We start from the raw sequence: 17330 nt of genomic DNA, 5'->3' as shown, positions 1-17330 counted from the left end.
ATGAAAGGCAGCAGAGAATCAGGTCTACAATGGTATTTAGCTTCATGACATATTGATTCTTGATACAGTTGCCAGATTTTTATATATGCCAGTTTTTGTAAATGCTCTTACCTCAGAACTTGTGAGGATTTTTCATACTGAATTGGGTCCTAGCAATCAATTGTCCATTTATGTGCGTGTCTACTAGACTTAGATCAATACTCTCTTTTTTATTTGTTTACCTTTTAAAAAAATGTTTAGTGCTTCTCTAGGGCCAACTAGACAGCCCTGGAGACTGAAATCTTCTAGCTAGCTACAGAACAGACACAGCAGGGACATCAGTAGGGCCTGCTTTCCTGACATTCTGCCTCAACCCTGACCTCAAGGTCCATCTCTGTTGGTGAATGAGTAGTTCTTTTTAGGCCCATCTGGTCTTTTGGTGTCTCTGTTGAAGCCATTGAGTACCAATTCTGATGTTTTTAGATACGTATTCTCATTGTGCTTAATGGAGGCTATTGAACAGCCTTTCAGCTCCTAATAATTTTTATCCATCACCAGCCTGGGCCAGATTTGTACCAAGATCCAAAGACTATGATCTGCATTCCATTTCCAGTCCCCCTTAATCAGTGCCATTTGTATGACTTCAGTTCTTACTGACTGATACCCAACAATTTAGAGTTGGCAGGATATTTTGATAATTTAGAGCAGGGGTCAGCAACCTTTCAGAAGAGGTGTGCCGAGTCTTCATTTATTCACTCTAACTTAAGGTTTTGCATGCCAGTAATACAGTAACAATAGTTGAGTTATATATTATAGACTTATAGAAAGAGACCTTCTAAAAACATTAAAATGTATTACCTGCATGTGAAACCTTAAATTAGAGTGAAAAAATGAAGTTTCTTAAACCTTTTAAAAACCTTATTTACTTTACATACAACAATAGTTTAGTTATATATTATAGAGAGAGACCTTCTAAAAATGTTAAAATGTATTACTGGCACGTGAAACCTTAAGTTAGAGTGAATAAATGAAGACTTGGAACACCACTTCTGAAAGGTTGCCGACCCCTGGTTTAGTGCGATCCTTGCCCTTGCTTTTCCTTGCTGAGTTTTCCAATATCTTGCACGTATTTGGATAGTTAAGCTGCACACGGGCTTCTGAGTGAACAGTTGTTAACAGGTTCTGAGAGAGACAGAGGACAGATTTCATGTGTGAAAATAGCTGTTCACACAGGTATGTGGATCCAAATGCTGAAAGCATTGCAAATGCAGTTTTCTTCAAACAGTTAAATTTCACTGGCAGGGGTGTCCAGCAGGTCAGAATAGAGGCCCCATGATCTCTCTCGGTAGCTTTAAGTGCACTCTGCAGATCTCCAAACTTCGTTGCCCACAATTCTGAGCTTTTTAACTGAATGAGCTGCATTTTGAAGTCTTCAACACTCATTCACTGAAATACAGACAAATCCAAGTCGCTTTCATTGAACTTCTCAGGTTTAATTAGAAAAGAAAGCATTGGGCCAAATTGCTGGAAATCTTGAAATCTGTCAGAAAATTCTGATTCCAGTTCTTGCATGTACATTCCAATCTCATCAACACTGACAGTGCAAGGTGTCGATAGCTCTTTTATGTGTTGGAAGTAGCAGAAAGTCGAAGTTCGAATATCCCGAGAAAAAACTGGGAGTTTTAAACAAATGCCTTCCAGGTTTCATAGAGATCCGGAACCATTTTCCCTGCACCCTGGAGACTGAGGTTGAGTTCGTTTAGGTGAGTGATTATGTCAGTTAGAAACATGAGCTTACACAGCCATTTGTCATCATCCAGTTCGGGGTAGTTTTGTCCTTTTTCCAACAAAAAAGCCTTGATTGCATCAAAACAGTTTACAAAGTGCACCAAAACCTTGCCACAACTTAGCCACCAAATGTTGCTGTGAAGTGAAATTAATGGACATCTAACTTTGCTTTCTTAGGAGCTGACATTTTGTCAAATGTACCCCTCAACTTATAGTGGGGGGAAAAATTGCGACAGACAGCATGCACAACGTCAAATGCAATGTGCAGTTCCACATGACGTGATAGTGATGTAAGCAGCAAATCAGGACTTTAAAATATCCCAGTAGAGTGGCGCTGGAACAATTTTTAAGATGGGGGTGCTGAGCTGTGCCCCCTCTTCCCCTGTCTGCACCCCTCACTGCCCCAGACTGGGGGCAGTGAGCCACAGCTGGGGGCGGCTGCAGAGCCGCAGGCCAGCATCCGGGACCCAGGCAGTGAGAGTGCCACTCAGAATCATCTTGCATGTCGCCTTTGGCACGTGTGCCATAGGTTGCTGACCCCTGATTTAGAGTATATTTTTATGTTTAGATGCTAGGTTGCATTACAGTCCTATCACTTATAGTAATGTATCTATGTAAAGGACATTCAGATTTATCTTATATAGTGTTCAGAAAATATTAAAAAGTAATGCTATATAAAATACAATTTTGTAGGAAGTGTTCAATATCCTGGCTCAAGAAAGTAAAGGTTCCATTTCCAGGCAGAGATTCAGCTGTCCTGTTGATTTTCAGTGTGCTGTGTTCAGATAAGTAGAACTGATATTCATAGTGCATTGGGGATTGATGTTTTAATGTCTGTGTTGTGGATTTGGATGGATGAAATAAAGGACTGGATTTTCAAAAGTCACTTCTGTGCTTGTCCAAATGCCAACAGGATTCTACAGTCTCTAATTTGCATATGCAGCAAGTGTCTCCGGGCAAGCTGGGGGTTATACATGAGCAAATCAAGGTTGATGATACACGAATTGTTTCATTTGACTTGTGTTACTAACTGGCATAGTGTATGGAATGGAGAATACCTATAGCACACATTTTCACTTTCCTGCATGCTCGCTCCTCTCTTAGTAGGATGTACATAACTTAACTATGCCCCAGATGTACCAGGAGATTTTTTTTTCAGAGCATATATGTATACAGATTTCATAGGGTTTTAAACAGGAGACAGTTGTGATTCTCCTTTTCTATGCCAAAGGCCATGATATTCAGGGTATGGAAGGCAGGCAAAAAGGGTCTTAAATGCTTAAGCTCTGTATATATTATACTTAGACACTTACAATATAAAACAACTTGTGCTGACCTTTTTCAAAGTCTCAAAGAAAAAGGTTACATCTTAAAAGTGACTCACCTTTTCCATATCAGTCTGTTGTCTTAAGAGATTAATCCTTCTCTATAAAGTAATTTATAGCACGTATTAGTATTTTAAAAGACTTCTATACTAAGTTTTTTTTAATTGCCTGTGTGTTTCACTGGAGAACAGAAACAATTTCAAATCTTTTGTATTGGTTTAAAAAACATATTGTTTGTATTGGTATATCACTGGTGCTCTTACAACATTAGATCAATTAGTGGTCAGTTCTATTTCAAAATGTTCATCTTCAAAGGTATGAAGTATATGGTTGTGTTAGTTATAACATTTCATAGTGTTTGGATTCCAGGTGATGGGCTTTGGATCAGGCCCTTACTGTGGAATTGTGGCTTGATAATTCAGGAAAGGTGTCTTATATCAAATATATGGCTCATAGATTTTTGCCTTAGGTTTTTGAGTAAAGCGTTTCACAAAATTTGTTCTGAAATTTGTTTAAATTCCATGTGCTTGCTGTTATTTTGCAATATATCAAGAAGCAGACTTCTAAATTCTAGTGTGAAAAGCTGTATAGTAGATGGTCTGGTCATCCTAGAAAACACTGCAGAATTTTTATTTAGAGGGACAAACCATTCAAACAATCAGACAATCAAAATGGATTGAAATGGATACACTAATGGGTATTATTCTAGGATCATCGATACGGTCTGTGTGTAAAGATCAGTACTTGATGGATTTATGCAGGGCCTGGAAGGAAGGTGCATTGTACAAAAATGGTCATGGAAAAGGAAAATACTTGGAGCACATTTCATGAAGGATCTCAGTGTCCTGTTTATCAGGCCTCACAACATCCCTATGAGGTTAGTTAGCTTTTTGTATACCCATTTTACAGTTGGCAAAAACTGAGGCAAAGAGTTTAAGTGACTGCTGAGCCACCATAAGAAAACTGAAACAAATATATCTTTTTAAGGTAGGGAATTTATGAAGACAAGGCAAATGATTAAATTAATTGTTGATAAAATCCTGTTTTTTATCTCTGATTTCATTGCTGTGCCCATTGAAATGTTGTCTTAGTCTGCTTTATAATTCTTGAGTGAACCCCATGGATTAAATCCTGGCCCCATTGAAGTCAATGACAAAACTCCCATTGACTTAAATGGAATAGGATTTCTCCCCATTTTTTCATATGGAGGGGTATGCCTTTAAAAATGTATTATTAATTTTGAAGCTCTCTTCTATTTTTATTCAGTGGCTGTTGAAAGCAAGTGATACTTAAATGCACAGTTGATCTAAGTGCGAAATGTTCTTGATAGCTGCATTCTTACTGGAAGGAACAGAACTGTGACCCATGCTTAGTGACATAGCTGTGCGTTTTAGATTCCAAAATCCAGTCTTGAACTACATGATTTGCATCTATTTATAGAAACGCCGAGTATTGACCACACTTCAGTAAACTACCTACCTGGAAGTTTGTACTTTCTTCAAACCGCTGTAAGTTTTATGTGGATCAAATTTAAATGAAACTGCAGTATTTTATTAAAGAAGTACAAATTCTATAACCTTTAAAAGGCAAAGGAATGTAAGATTTTTCCATGTTTCTGTTAACGGCTTATTTATAAAAATTGCATACTATAATTTTTCTGAATTATTCCTGATGATTCACCCATAATTCCACAAGTTGATAACAACTGAATACCATTTAACAGGTGCTCTTTGATTTCTCAGACCATTAAGGCACAGAAAAAGCTTTGAACTTTGGCTCTTTGTTATCACAGAGTTTGACTATTTTAGGCTCTCTAAACGCACATTTCTCGTGACCTCATTACACAATGTGTATTTTAATTTACAGAAGATCTTGTAATAGAAATATAATTGGAATGTAACAGTAGGGGCTACAGATGTATTTGTGAATGAGATCCCAAAATACCCAGATACGTATTTGTAAAGGAAAACTTAAGGGTCTTTCTTTCAAATATTTGGAGAACAAAATTAAAAATTGCTCAGTAGTGAGGACAGGGCTCGACAAATGAGTGGAAGGTGACACTGGGATTTTATTTCCCATATCAAAAGTACTTAAAGAGAAAAGGTCTTTTGAGAAATGTGATATAAAAAAGTCACAGCAAAACGTCATGCCAAGCTTTAGCAAAGCTTTTGACACGGTCTCCCACAGTATTCTTGTCAGCAAGTTAAGGAAGTATGGGCTGGATGAATGCACTATAAGGTGGGTAGAAAGCTGGCTAGATTGTCGGGCTCAACGGGTAGTGATCAATGGCTCCATGTCTAGTTGGCAGCCGGTATCAAGTGGAGTGCCCCAAGGGTTGGTCCTGGGGCCGGTTTTGTTCAATATCTTCATAAATGATCTGGAGGATGGTGTGGATTGCACTCTCAGCAAATTTGCGGATGATACTAAACTGGGAGGAGTGGTAGATACGCTGGAGGGGAGGGATAGGATACAGAAGGACCTAGACAAATTGGAGGATTGGGCCAAAAGAAATCTGATGAGGTTCAATAAGGTTAAGTGCAGGGTCCTGCACTTAGGACGGAAGAACCCAATGCACAGCTACAGACTAGGGACCGAATGGCTAGGCAGCAGTTCTGCGGAAAAGGACCTAGGGGTGACAGTGGACGAGAAGCTGGATATGAGTCAGCAGTGTGCCCTTGTTGCCAAGAAGGCCAATGGCATTTTGGGATGTATAAGTAGGGGCATAGCGAGCAGATCGAGGGACGTGATCGTTCCCCTCTATTCGACATTGGTGAGGCCTCATCCAGAGTACTGTGTCCAGTTTTGGGCCCACACTTCAAGAAGGATGTGGATAAATTGGAGAGAGTCCAGCGAAGGGCAACAAAAATGATTAGGGGTCTGGAACACATGACTTATGAAGAGAGGCTGAGGGAACTGGGATTGTTTAGTCTGCAGAAGAGAAGAATGAGGGGGGATTTGATAGCTGCTTTCAACTACCTGAAAGGGGGTTCCAAAGAGGATGGCTCTAGACTGTTCTCAATGGTAGCAGATGACAGAACGAGGAGTAATGGTCTCAAGTTGCAGTGGGGGAGGTTTAGATTGGATATTAGGAAAAACTTTTTCACTAAGAGGGTGGTGAAACACTGGAATGCGTTACCTAGGGAGGTGGTAGAATCTCCTTCCTTAGAGGTTTTTAAGGTCAGGCTTGACAAAGCCCTGGCTGGGATGATTTAACTGGGAATTGGTCCTGCTTCGAGCAGGGGGTTGGACTAGATGACCTTCTGGGGTCCCTTCCAACCCTGATATTCTATGATTCTATGCACAAGTGGAGTAGCCAGGAAATTTTTCACTGTTTTGGAAAGATTTCATAGTGTGTGATTTCCTTGTACATATTATCTGAATGTATGGAACAGCTGTCTTCAGCCTTGCTTACAAAACTCACAGAAGGAAAGAATAAATAGATATAATGGGAACTTCCACATGTCCTAAAGAAGTTGTATCCTGGGTTCTCCACCCCTATCCGGCAAGTGTAATAATTCCTAAATTGGTAGTGTTTTTCCATTTAGGCTTCTGAAGGGAAACTAATCGGGGAGAGACTTGGCACAGAGTTGATATAGTTTTGTGTGGTCAAGTAGTCAGCTACTCTGGCATACTTCGTAACAACTACACAGCAATCAATTTAAGCTATTGACTTCTATTTACTGTCCTTTATCAAGCCAAAAGAGTGGTGTTTAGGGGATAAGATTGGTGTTTAAGGGATTATTAAAATGCCTTATATTCCATTAATAATTTAAATGTACATAATAGAAATATGTTACAAGAAAAAAATGGGTGTTTTTAATGTTACAAAAACTGCCTTTTATTAGAAAAAGATCTTTTGAACAGAAATAACAAGGAAACACTTCATTCCATAGAGTGTAATGAACTGTAAAGGTGAACTTATAAAACTTAATTTGACAGCTGTAATGTCTAATAATTTAGACTTCTCTGAATTTTGAGAAAGCAGATGATTATGATCCTTTCTGATAGTAAAATGAAATGTTGGTTCTAGCAAAGTTGTCAACGTAACAGAAGGCAAATTTGGTATTTCCCAATCTGCAAATTTACAATGTACTTTGTAAAATATTATTATATTTCTACATGCAATGGTGATTGCATGTTCTGTTTTCCACAGTCAGTAACTTTGTTCTGTTAATCATATTAAGACTGTGATTAAAAAACCTAAACAGTGGGCATTAATAAATGTATTGTGAATTAGATTCCTAAGCACTGTTTGAAGTTCTGAATTTTTTTCTGTACTGTGAATGCCAGATGCATAGCTGCCAAAAATAAACATGCTTGACAACTCCTAAAGAGATTTTTAAGTTGTCTTCTGTTGTTCTAATTCAATGTTAAAAGTTCTTTGGAATGTTATCTAGTTTAAGGGGGAAATTACCATTATTGCTGCTCAATACTTTTAATATATTTTAATATATTATCAAAACAAGATATGTAAGCATGCTTAGCTGTCTATCTTTGATTTTTCTATAGTACCCATCACTGTAAATATCAGAGCACTGAAGTGTTAATCTAGATCTGCATATTGATGTTCATAGTGGGCTTTATCAAGGATTCTGCTCTTTACCTTTTCCATGTTTTAGGAAGCAGTGTTAGCTTTCTATTTTAGGAAGCAGGGTTAGGTTTCTGTTTTGTTTTTTAATACACTTTGGATATGCTGGTAAAGATTTGGTTGAAAATTAATATTGCATTATTTGTTCCTGTTGTAATCTTCATCCTCTCTGGTCTCTTCTGCAGCCTTTGTTTGACATTCCTTGCTGTTTTATGTCTAACTTTGATTGAAAGTTCATCAAGTCAAGGATTTGTCTTAATTTTTTTCCTCCAGCGGGCCCTGTGCACCTGTGGAGATGTGTAAACCTACTTTGCCATGAAATTTAAGAAAAGGAATTGTATTTTGCACATGCAGCAAGGCTTTGTGCTCTTTCTGCAACTGCAGTTAACTTACAAAGAAAACTCCAAGAACTGTGCTGTTTCACACACACACATGTTTTTTGCCTGATAAAACAGTATGTATGTGATTTTGCTGTTTTATAATGCAAAAAAAGCACAGGAATTTTAACTCCCTAAAATACAGGGAAGAAAAAATCAAAAAGGACAAAATCCCCACCTACTCGTAATGGTACAGACTCAAGCTATGGCCATCTTTCTTGGATTTACTCTCTCTGGATTTGAATCAGGCTGAGGGAATGATCTAAGGACTTTTTTTTTTTCTTCAGTGAGATAATCCACTAATTTGTAGGTATTGGGTGAAATCCTGGCCCTACTGAAGTTAACTGCCAAACTCCCAGTGACTTCAGTGGGGCCATGATTTCACCCATTTTGCCTATCTACATCTACTTAAACATGAGTGTGGTCTGCTGCATGAAAGTTATTCTTTCTTGCCTCTTATATGTTGGCAAGGGATGTGTGTACTAACAGATTTCTCCCCTATTTTTTTCAAAAAAAGATAAAATTAGTAGATGGGAAAAATATTTGCAATCTTCAGTCTAGTTAGGAAATGTTAGTGCTGCCGTCCAAGAGACATGGCTTTGATTCCCAGCCTCTTTATCTCCAGACTGGAAGTAGGCATGCAGTCCCAGGACAGTGGAGGCTGGAAATTTGCTGTAATCCTGGGAATGTGATCCTTTGACAGAGATTGTTACTGACTAGTTATAAAGTAAATCCTTTCCAGTCCTCCTTGCTGAAAAAATTGTGGTTATGGCACAGGCCCCAATCCAGCAATCACTTATGCATGTGTTTAACTTTACTTTGTGATTTAGTCAACCTTAAGCATGTGCTACTATTAAGTATGTTCATGAATGTTTGCAAGATTAGGGCCATAGACCCTTAACAGTAAGGATATAGAAGAGAGGAAAATAGGGGATCCCAGAAACTCCAGAAGTAAAGTGGAGATCTGCTTGGGGAAAAGTGCAATTTGAAACGATGTCGATATAATTTTCTTATTTTGCAAAACAAATGCTGTCACATGAAATAATGCATCAAAAGCTATAATTTGTGAGTGAATCTTTATAATACAACTATATCATATTAACAAGAAAAACTTCTGCTTTGATACTGCAAGCAGCACTAGAGATAAAACTATGCATTCCCAAATAAGGAGAAACTACATTGGATTTAAAAAAACCTTCCAAGATAGATTGGAATGTAGTATTTAATTGTGTAAACGTAAAAGAATTACTTTGTTCTTTTTATTGGATAATTATTTTATAATAAAGCCTTTGAAAATAAATAAATCCTCACCATACAAGGATTATAAGGAGTACTTGGTATTATCACATTAACTGCAGTGAGAGTAAAGTCTAGTTCAGCATTTGGTTTCCTCCCTGCTTTTGTCGGTGTCTTCTTTCTATGTATTCTCCTGGTTTTGCTGTTTTTTTTCTAAATTGCTGCTGCTTCAAAGTAGAGCACTTTCTGTCATTCATGTAAGAAGAATAAACTTTTGTAATATGTCTATCATCAGAGCACTGTATAACAAACTAAGTGACTTACTTTTAAAAATACCCACGGATATGCTATGACAGATGTTAATAGTTTTGCTTTTCTGTGATAATTTTGAGATTAGAGATCTTTTCTTGTTTCTCATAATCCAAACATTTGGTCTGTTGCCATATCTGTTTCTTTTTTGTTGTTGTTGTTGATCTAATAGTTGTCTTAGAAAGAACTACTTGACTTGCATGACTACAGTTGTTGAGTATTTTTCACAGTTCTTCTGTCTCCATTCTTTGGGGAGAGAGGGACATTTCTTTATACCAATATTTCATATATTTAATAAAACTTAAAATAAATACTGATACTTGGTTTCTCTGCAACACATTTAGTGGGTTCTACAGGCACTTAATTTGAAAAGAATATTTAGATTTTATTATCTTTACACCATCTTTCAATGTTTAATTTTCATTGAATAGAAATGCCTGTATTTGAACAATATTAGAATTAGTCTTTCTAGGTTGGATTTTCATAAGCTGTCAGTGTTGGCCTAACTGCTGTCACTGAAATCTATGGGAGCTTTTGAAATCCTGAGTGCTTTTAAAAATCCTACCCCACATTCTGATTTTGGTAGAGCATCTTTGCATACTCATCATTCCCAAACATCATCCTGTAATCACCACTCTCTATCTTGTTGCAAGAATACATCTGAAATCCATGACTTCAACAACTAATTTTTTTTAACTTTGCTTTTTTTCTCGATCATATAATTCTTTATGGTGTTGTCCCAGTTGTTGTTCAGATGCTCACTTAAATATTTAGTTCACTTAGGACATGTACAATGGTAATCTGAGTGTGGTTGCTGGTGAGTATTTGCTTCAGGTTGGGGGGCTGTCTGTAAGAAAGGGCTGGCCTGTCTCCCAAGATTTGTGAGAGTGATGGGTCATCCTTCAGGATAGCTTGTAAATCCTTGATGATGCATTGGAGAGGTTTTAGTTGGGGGCTGAAGGTGATAGCTAGTGGTGTTCTGTTGTTTTCTTTGTTGGGCCTGTGCTGTAGATATCGTTATTCAATATTATTGTTGGGACACTGAGTAAAATGTATATCCACTATCAGAATGACTGCTGACTGCATTTCCTAGTAGAGGTGGTATCTTCAACAAAGATTAAAAGGTACAACTTTTTCTCCCCTAGTAAAGCTACAGAAGAATAATGGCTAAGTAACTGAAAGTAATTCACTTTTTTTTCATGACCGAGGTAATTCCTTTTTGCAAATGTTGCCCGAGGTCCATTCTACGATATTTATACTCATATTTGGTAAAGTTTCAGGGACCCATGAAGATGATGTTCTATGGATAGCCATGGCAGGTACTCACCAAGTCTGGGCTCTCATGTTGGAATGCGGAAAACTCCCAAAAGGAAGGTACGCCACTATAATGATAGATATTAGAAACAGCTGTTTAGCTTTTGATGAGCAAGAGCCTTTAAACTTCAAGGAGACTTATCCTCTTGGAAAACACTTATACATACATTTAATTAAATATTGTTTTACTTTGCATTATGCTAAATCATTTAAGTATCAATTATAAACCAAGGTGAAATACAAATTAAAATAAAAGCAGTTCAAATACCATTATTTTGGTAACTTATATTTACCAAACAGAAACTATATAAGAATTCTGAAAGAACTATTTCAGACTTGTCTTTGAACCTGGGCACTTGTTTTTTCTTCAGTGATTTAAAGAAAGGAACCTGCCTTCGATTTGCTGGGAGTGGGAATGAAGAGAACCGAAACAATGCATACCCCCATAAGGCAGCCTTTGCCCAGCCTTCAGGTCTTTCTCTGGCTTCTGAAGAACCCTGGAACTGTATTTTTGTAGCAGACAGTGAGAGCAGCACTGTGCGAACAATCTCACTGAAAGATGGAGCAGTGAAACATCTTGTAGGAGGAGAGAGAGATCCATTGGTAATAGACTAACACACAACTTCGGTCTTCCCAGCGTCACCCTACCAATATTCCTCAAGCCTGATCTGGAGGAACCACTTTTAGGGGCAAGAGGGTAGTTCTGTCTCCAGGCTCATTCATTTCTTAATTTCACTGTTTAGTGTCTAAGCACAAGTTTTGTAATGCAGATTGTTGGTCAACAAGAACTGGACTGACCAACTCATTCACAAAATCCACTGAATAACCATGTATGGCAGTGACTTTTGATTGCTATTGAAATGGGCTGGATTGGTGGCCTAGAATGCAAAGGCTCCACACCCATATCCAGTCCCCTGAGTGCTTCATTTCCCATGAGTGCATTTTTTAAAAATTAGCCAGTTAATTTCCATTTAATTACGGTGATTTGCACTGTCTACTGCCTTATGTCAACATTGCATAACCAACTAATTGTACAAATTTAATTAATTCACTCCTTTAGAATTTGTTTGCCTTTGGTGATGTAGATGAAGCAGGAATAAATGCAAAGCTGCAGCACCCCCTTGGTGTAACTTGGGACAAGAAAAGGAAACTGCTTTATGTAGCAGATTCCTATAATCATAAGGTAAGTCGGTATAATATATTATGCAAAACAGTATTTATGTAACTCATTTCACCACCAGCATCAGAGTCAGGTAGCATCAGAAAAGCATGTCTCTATAGTTCAGTAACATAAAATTGTATTATAAGGAAGTAAATGACATACTTTTTTTTTTTTCTTGTTTTTGATCTCGGACTTTTATCTGGTCACCTGGTTTACTGGGTGTCTAGATTTGTGTACTGATGGGCAGATACACTTGCTGGGGAAGCTAAAATAAAGCTCCAAACAACAGTTCAGTCCAAGGCCCTTTCCTCAGGGCTGGTTTTATTAACACAAAAAGATGCAAAACAAGAGCAGAGTAATTCAGAATGCTTGGTCACAGCCACCAGAGGTCTTTTCAGCTTTGAGCAATTTGGAAAGAGGATATGCCCCTCATCTGTTTAGCCTCCTATATCTCTGAGAGATAGAAGGGTTGGTGGTTATGCTCATTGGCTCATCAATGGGCCAGTCATGAGGTGAGATAAAGATTGTGACATGTAGATGTTTTATATCCCTATTTTTGTGAGTGTTGTAATTCCTCATTGATTTGTTTTAATTGAGTACATAAGCTAATTATTTACCCTGGCCAGGTCTACACAACTTTGTGTTGGTTAGCGATGTGATTCTCCACCTCTTCCCCCACCCCCACACTGACTTTTCTATACGGGCAAAATCCTAGTGTAGGCAGAATTTTACTGGCATAAAAGAGCTTTTGTCTGTATAGCTTTTTTTGCTCAGGGAATCATTATAAACTGTATTGTCAAGAGCACCTTTTTATGCTATAAACTGTGTCTATACTACGATGGATTGCCAGCATAGCTATACCAGCAAACCTTTTCTACTATAGGCTAACCCTAAATCTTTTTAAAGAAGGGTTAGACTCTATGAATAGAGGGTGAAATCCTGGTCTTAGTGAAGTCAGTGAATGTTTTGCCATTGACTTCATTAGGGCAAGGATTTCATCTAGTGTATAAAATGCCTTCATGTTTAGATTTAAAGTGATTGAATGCTTGTGAGAAGAATTTTGAAGCTATAGCATTTGATACATAAAACAAAGGAATTGTCTTTGGAAGAAGGCTTAGATTTTTTTAAGAGCTGCATCGGATTATATTTTGGAAAAAGTTTTAATTAAATTATCCAATTCTCATTAAAAATTCTTATTACATTAGAAAATTATTTCTTCACATACAAGAGCAGAAAACTTTTATCAAAAAATCTTTGTCTGTGGTTATAATTTTTAATAATTACATTGTTTTGCATGAAAGACCAGTTGAGAGGTAATATTGGACCAAACTGTTGGTGAGAGAGAGCAGCTTTCAAGCTTACACACCAACAGAAGTTGGTCCAACGAAAGATGTTGCCTCACCCACCTTGTCTCTCTAATATACAGGGACCAAAATGGCTACAATAACACCGCATACAGTTGTTCAGCATGAACAGCTGTACCCTTAAATTAAAAAATGACTATTTAAGAATAGCAAAATGTTACTCAAGTTAGCAAAAAAATGCTGAATCTTGTAAATTATTTTCTTGATGTGCCTTTAATCCTGAGTTTGCTTAAGCATGTTAAGATTATTTATTCTTAGTAATAAAATAATCACCTGGATAGTAATAAATTATTCCCGAAATTATATGGGTTTTTTGTTTGTTTTTTCACTTAAGCTGAAGAGTTAAGTATCTAATGTTACTCAATAATTCTCCAATTTGCAATGGTAGATATTTAAATAAAAGACTCTTTTCTTAAACAAATAGAAAAGTAAATATTTGGTATATATTTTTCTGCAATACTTTCAAAGAAAATTTTATTTATTCTTTTAAAAACTGTTCAAGAGCCAGGAGCAAAGCAAGTTGGCAGGCTTCATTTTTTATATGTTACAGGAAACATGCCATTCAGCAACATACAGCTGTAGATACCACATTGATAGATGGCTTAGAAATACCTGATGAGAGAGAGCACTGAATAAAGACCAAAAGAAGGAAAGTTGTCCAGCAGGGAAGCATGGGAAGTCAACAAAAGAAAGAAGCAGTTGGGATATGTATTAAAAACAATATAAATACCCACCAGATTTTTAATTATGAGGCAGTACTTCCATCCTTGGATTGTGGTGATAACATAACCCACTCAGGTTTCAGAGTAGCAGCCGTGTTAGATGCTGGTGGGATGGAATTCCATCCAAGGAATTCCACCATGATTTCAACAATTTCCCTCCCACCATCAACCTCAGCCTGGACCAGAGCACACAAGAGATCCACTTCCTGGACACTACGGTGCTAATAAGTGATGGTCACATAAACACCACCCTATACCGGAAACCTACTGACCGCTATACTTACCTACATGCCTCCAGCTTTCATCCAGACCACACCACACGATCCATTGTCTACAGCCAAGCTTTACGATACAACCACATTTGCTCCAGCCCCTCAGACAGAGACAAACACCTACAAGATATCTATCAACCATTCTTACAACTACAATACCCACCTGCCCTGAAGTGAAGAAACAGATTAACAGAGCCAGAGAGTACCCAGAAGTTACCTACTACAGGACAGGCCCAACAAAGAAAATAACAGAACGCCACTAGCCATCACCTTCAGCCCCCAACTTAAACCTCTCCAACGCATCATCAAGGATCTACAACCTATCCTGAAGGATGACCCATCACTCTCACAGATCTTGGGAGACAGGCCAGTCCTTGCTTACAGACAGCCCCCCAACCTGAAGCAAATACTCACCAGCAACCACACAACAAAAACACTAACCCAGGAACCTATCCTTGCAACAAAGCCCGTTGCCAACTGTGTCCACATATCTATTCAGGGGATACCATCCTAGGGCCTAATCACATCAGCCACACTATCAGAGGCTCGTTCACCTGCACATCTACCAATGTGATGTATGCCATCATGTGCCAGCAATGCCCCTCTTCCCGTGTACATTGGCCAAAACTGGACAGTCTCTACGTAAAAGAATAAATGGACACAAATCAGACGTCAAGAATAATAACATTCAAAAACCAGTCAGAGAACACTGCAATCTCTTTGGTCACTCAATTACAGACCTAAAAGTGGCAATTCTTTAAGAAAAAAACTTCAAAAACAGACTCCAACGAGAGACTGCTGAATTGGAATTAATTTGCAAACTGGATACAATTAACTTAGGCTTGAATAAAGACTGGGAGTGGATGGGTCATTACACAAAGTAAAACTACTTCCCCTTGTTTATTTCCCCTTCTGCTGTTCTTGTCAACTGCTGGAAATGGCCCACCTTGATTATCACTACAAAAGGTTGTCCCGTCCATCCGTCTCCCCCCCGTCCCTCCCGCGCACGCTCTCCTGCTGGTAATAGCTCTCCTTTCCTGGTCACTCTTGTTACAGTCTGTATGGTAACACCCATTATTTCATGTTCTCAGTGTATATAAAATCTCCCCACTTTATTTTCCACTGCATGCATCTGATGAGGTGAGCTGTAGCTCATGAAATCTTATGCTCTAATAAATTTGTTAGTCTCTAAGGTGCCACAAGTACTCCTTTTCTTATAACCCACTCAGACATCTCTCTTATAGTTTACATTGCCGACCTATGAAGTAGAACTATAGCCCTGTACTCTACTTCATAGCTAACAGAAAACTGTTCTGTTGTTTTCTACATTTAGGACATACATTTAGTTCACTCAAGACTAATTTGATATGAGTTTGGTTACTTTTAGTCTTTGGTTAGGTAGCCTGTTCTAGAAAAAATGTAATTAACTTATTTACTATTTATATGTCCTGCATATATATTTCTAGCTTTATTTTCAGGAAAAAAGGGAAATTGGCCAATAATTTCAAAACTGACTAGTGAATTTGGGTGCCTCAGTTTTTAGGTATCCAACCTGAGACACCTAAAGGTATCTCGATTTTCAAAGTGCTAAGTGGTGTGTCAAGGTGGGCACTCAATAATTAGGGTACCCAAAATTGTTGGTGACTCTTGAAAACACTAGCCATAAGATTTTGTTATATTTCTGATGACTTTTCAGAGTTTTCATTTTGTTTTCCTTAGGTTAAGTTTGTAGATCCCAAAATGAAGAATTGTGCTACACTGGCAGGTACAGGAGAAGCAAGTAATGTTGTTGGTTCCAGCCTTACGCAGTCAACTTTCAATGAACCAGGAGGATTATGTGTTGAAGAGAATGGCCGTCTGCTCTATATTGCTGACACAAATAATCATCAAATTAAAGTGCTGGACTTAGAAACAAAAATTGTTTCTATGGCAAGTAAAACTTACTGAAAGTTTTTGACACAAGATTTTGTTAGGGTAAATTATTACTATAGGTTTTTCCTACTATATGAGCCTACATAATCGGCTCATAGTGATTTGGGGTGGAATAAAATAGCATAGTTGGTGAATTTATTCAGTGCAGTAAATGTATACCTGTAATATTTTGTGATAATCGGACAAACAGAAAAGCTGTCTACTTTAAGGATATCCTGTTAGGCTTAAAATAAATATGCCATCTCTGCTCGGAGTTTGGGAAGGACACTTATGCATAGAGAAAGATATTGATAAACTTGCATGAAAGAGTTAGAATACAGAAACTTCATCCCTCCAGAAATAGTCTCTGTTGGCCCAGTCCTGCAAGATGTTGATTACCTAATCAGGGCCCTGAACAACCACAACTCGTATTGGAATTAATATGAGTTCAGATTGCTGAGCAGCTCACCAGATCAAGTCCCAAAAGAAAGGGCTGGTAAGACCCTCTTGCTGATATTGTTGCATGTACAGTTGCCAGTGTCTGTAGTTCTCCAGCTATCTTTCTGATTTCTAATGAAGGCAAAAGGCATATGGAAGAGTAGAAATGCAAAACACAGCACAACAAAGTTCACTTGCAACAAAGACCTTGAGAATGGTAGCGTGCTGTTTTTATTTCATGTGTCCATCAGTGGGGAAGCAAAATACCCCGTCACTCTCTTATAAACACATGTATTGCTCATAAATATGTGTTTGTTTTATTAAATTGGATGTTTTCCACATCCAGTACAGCTACAATGTTTAGCACTGACAGCTATTTTTTTTAATGGCCCTTAATCTTGCATGAGCAAATACAGAGTTTTGTGTGTTCCTGATTTCTTCACAAATAAGTGGTCAAGTTAAGTGCCCTTTCAAAACTGGATTCCACCTTATTTGCTTATTACAAATAAGGCAAAACAGATGTGAATGAATGATGATATCATTTC

General features: G+C 37.8%; 1 protein-coding gene across 4 annotated transcripts in view; it reads left to right on the top strand.

Annotated features, from left to right (window-relative positions):
• The window catches only part of NHLRC2 (NHL repeat containing 2), a 65517-nt gene that overhangs the window by 29249 nt on the left and 18938 nt on the right, over positions 1-17330 (top strand). For all 4 annotated transcript variants that reach the window (XM_084635040.1, XM_084635038.1, XM_084635041.1 and 1 more), the window contains exons 6-9: positions 10877-10976; positions 11288-11519; positions 11977-12099; positions 16156-16365. In XM_084635040.1, coding sequence (XP_084491166.1) covers positions 10877-10976; positions 11288-11519; positions 11977-12099; positions 16156-16365 — 665 coding nt within the window. The remainder of the gene's footprint in view (positions 1-10876; positions 10977-11287; positions 11520-11976; positions 12100-16155; positions 16366-17330) is intronic.

This window comes from Lepidochelys olivacea (genome assembly GCF_965140295.1).
Source record: "Lepidochelys olivacea isolate rLepOli2 genome assembly, chromosome: 7".
Taxonomy (NCBI): domain Eukaryota; kingdom Metazoa; phylum Chordata; order Testudines; family Cheloniidae; genus Lepidochelys; species Lepidochelys olivacea.
Note: the sequence above shows the minus strand (reverse complement) of the source record. Positions and strands in the feature narration are given on the sequence as shown.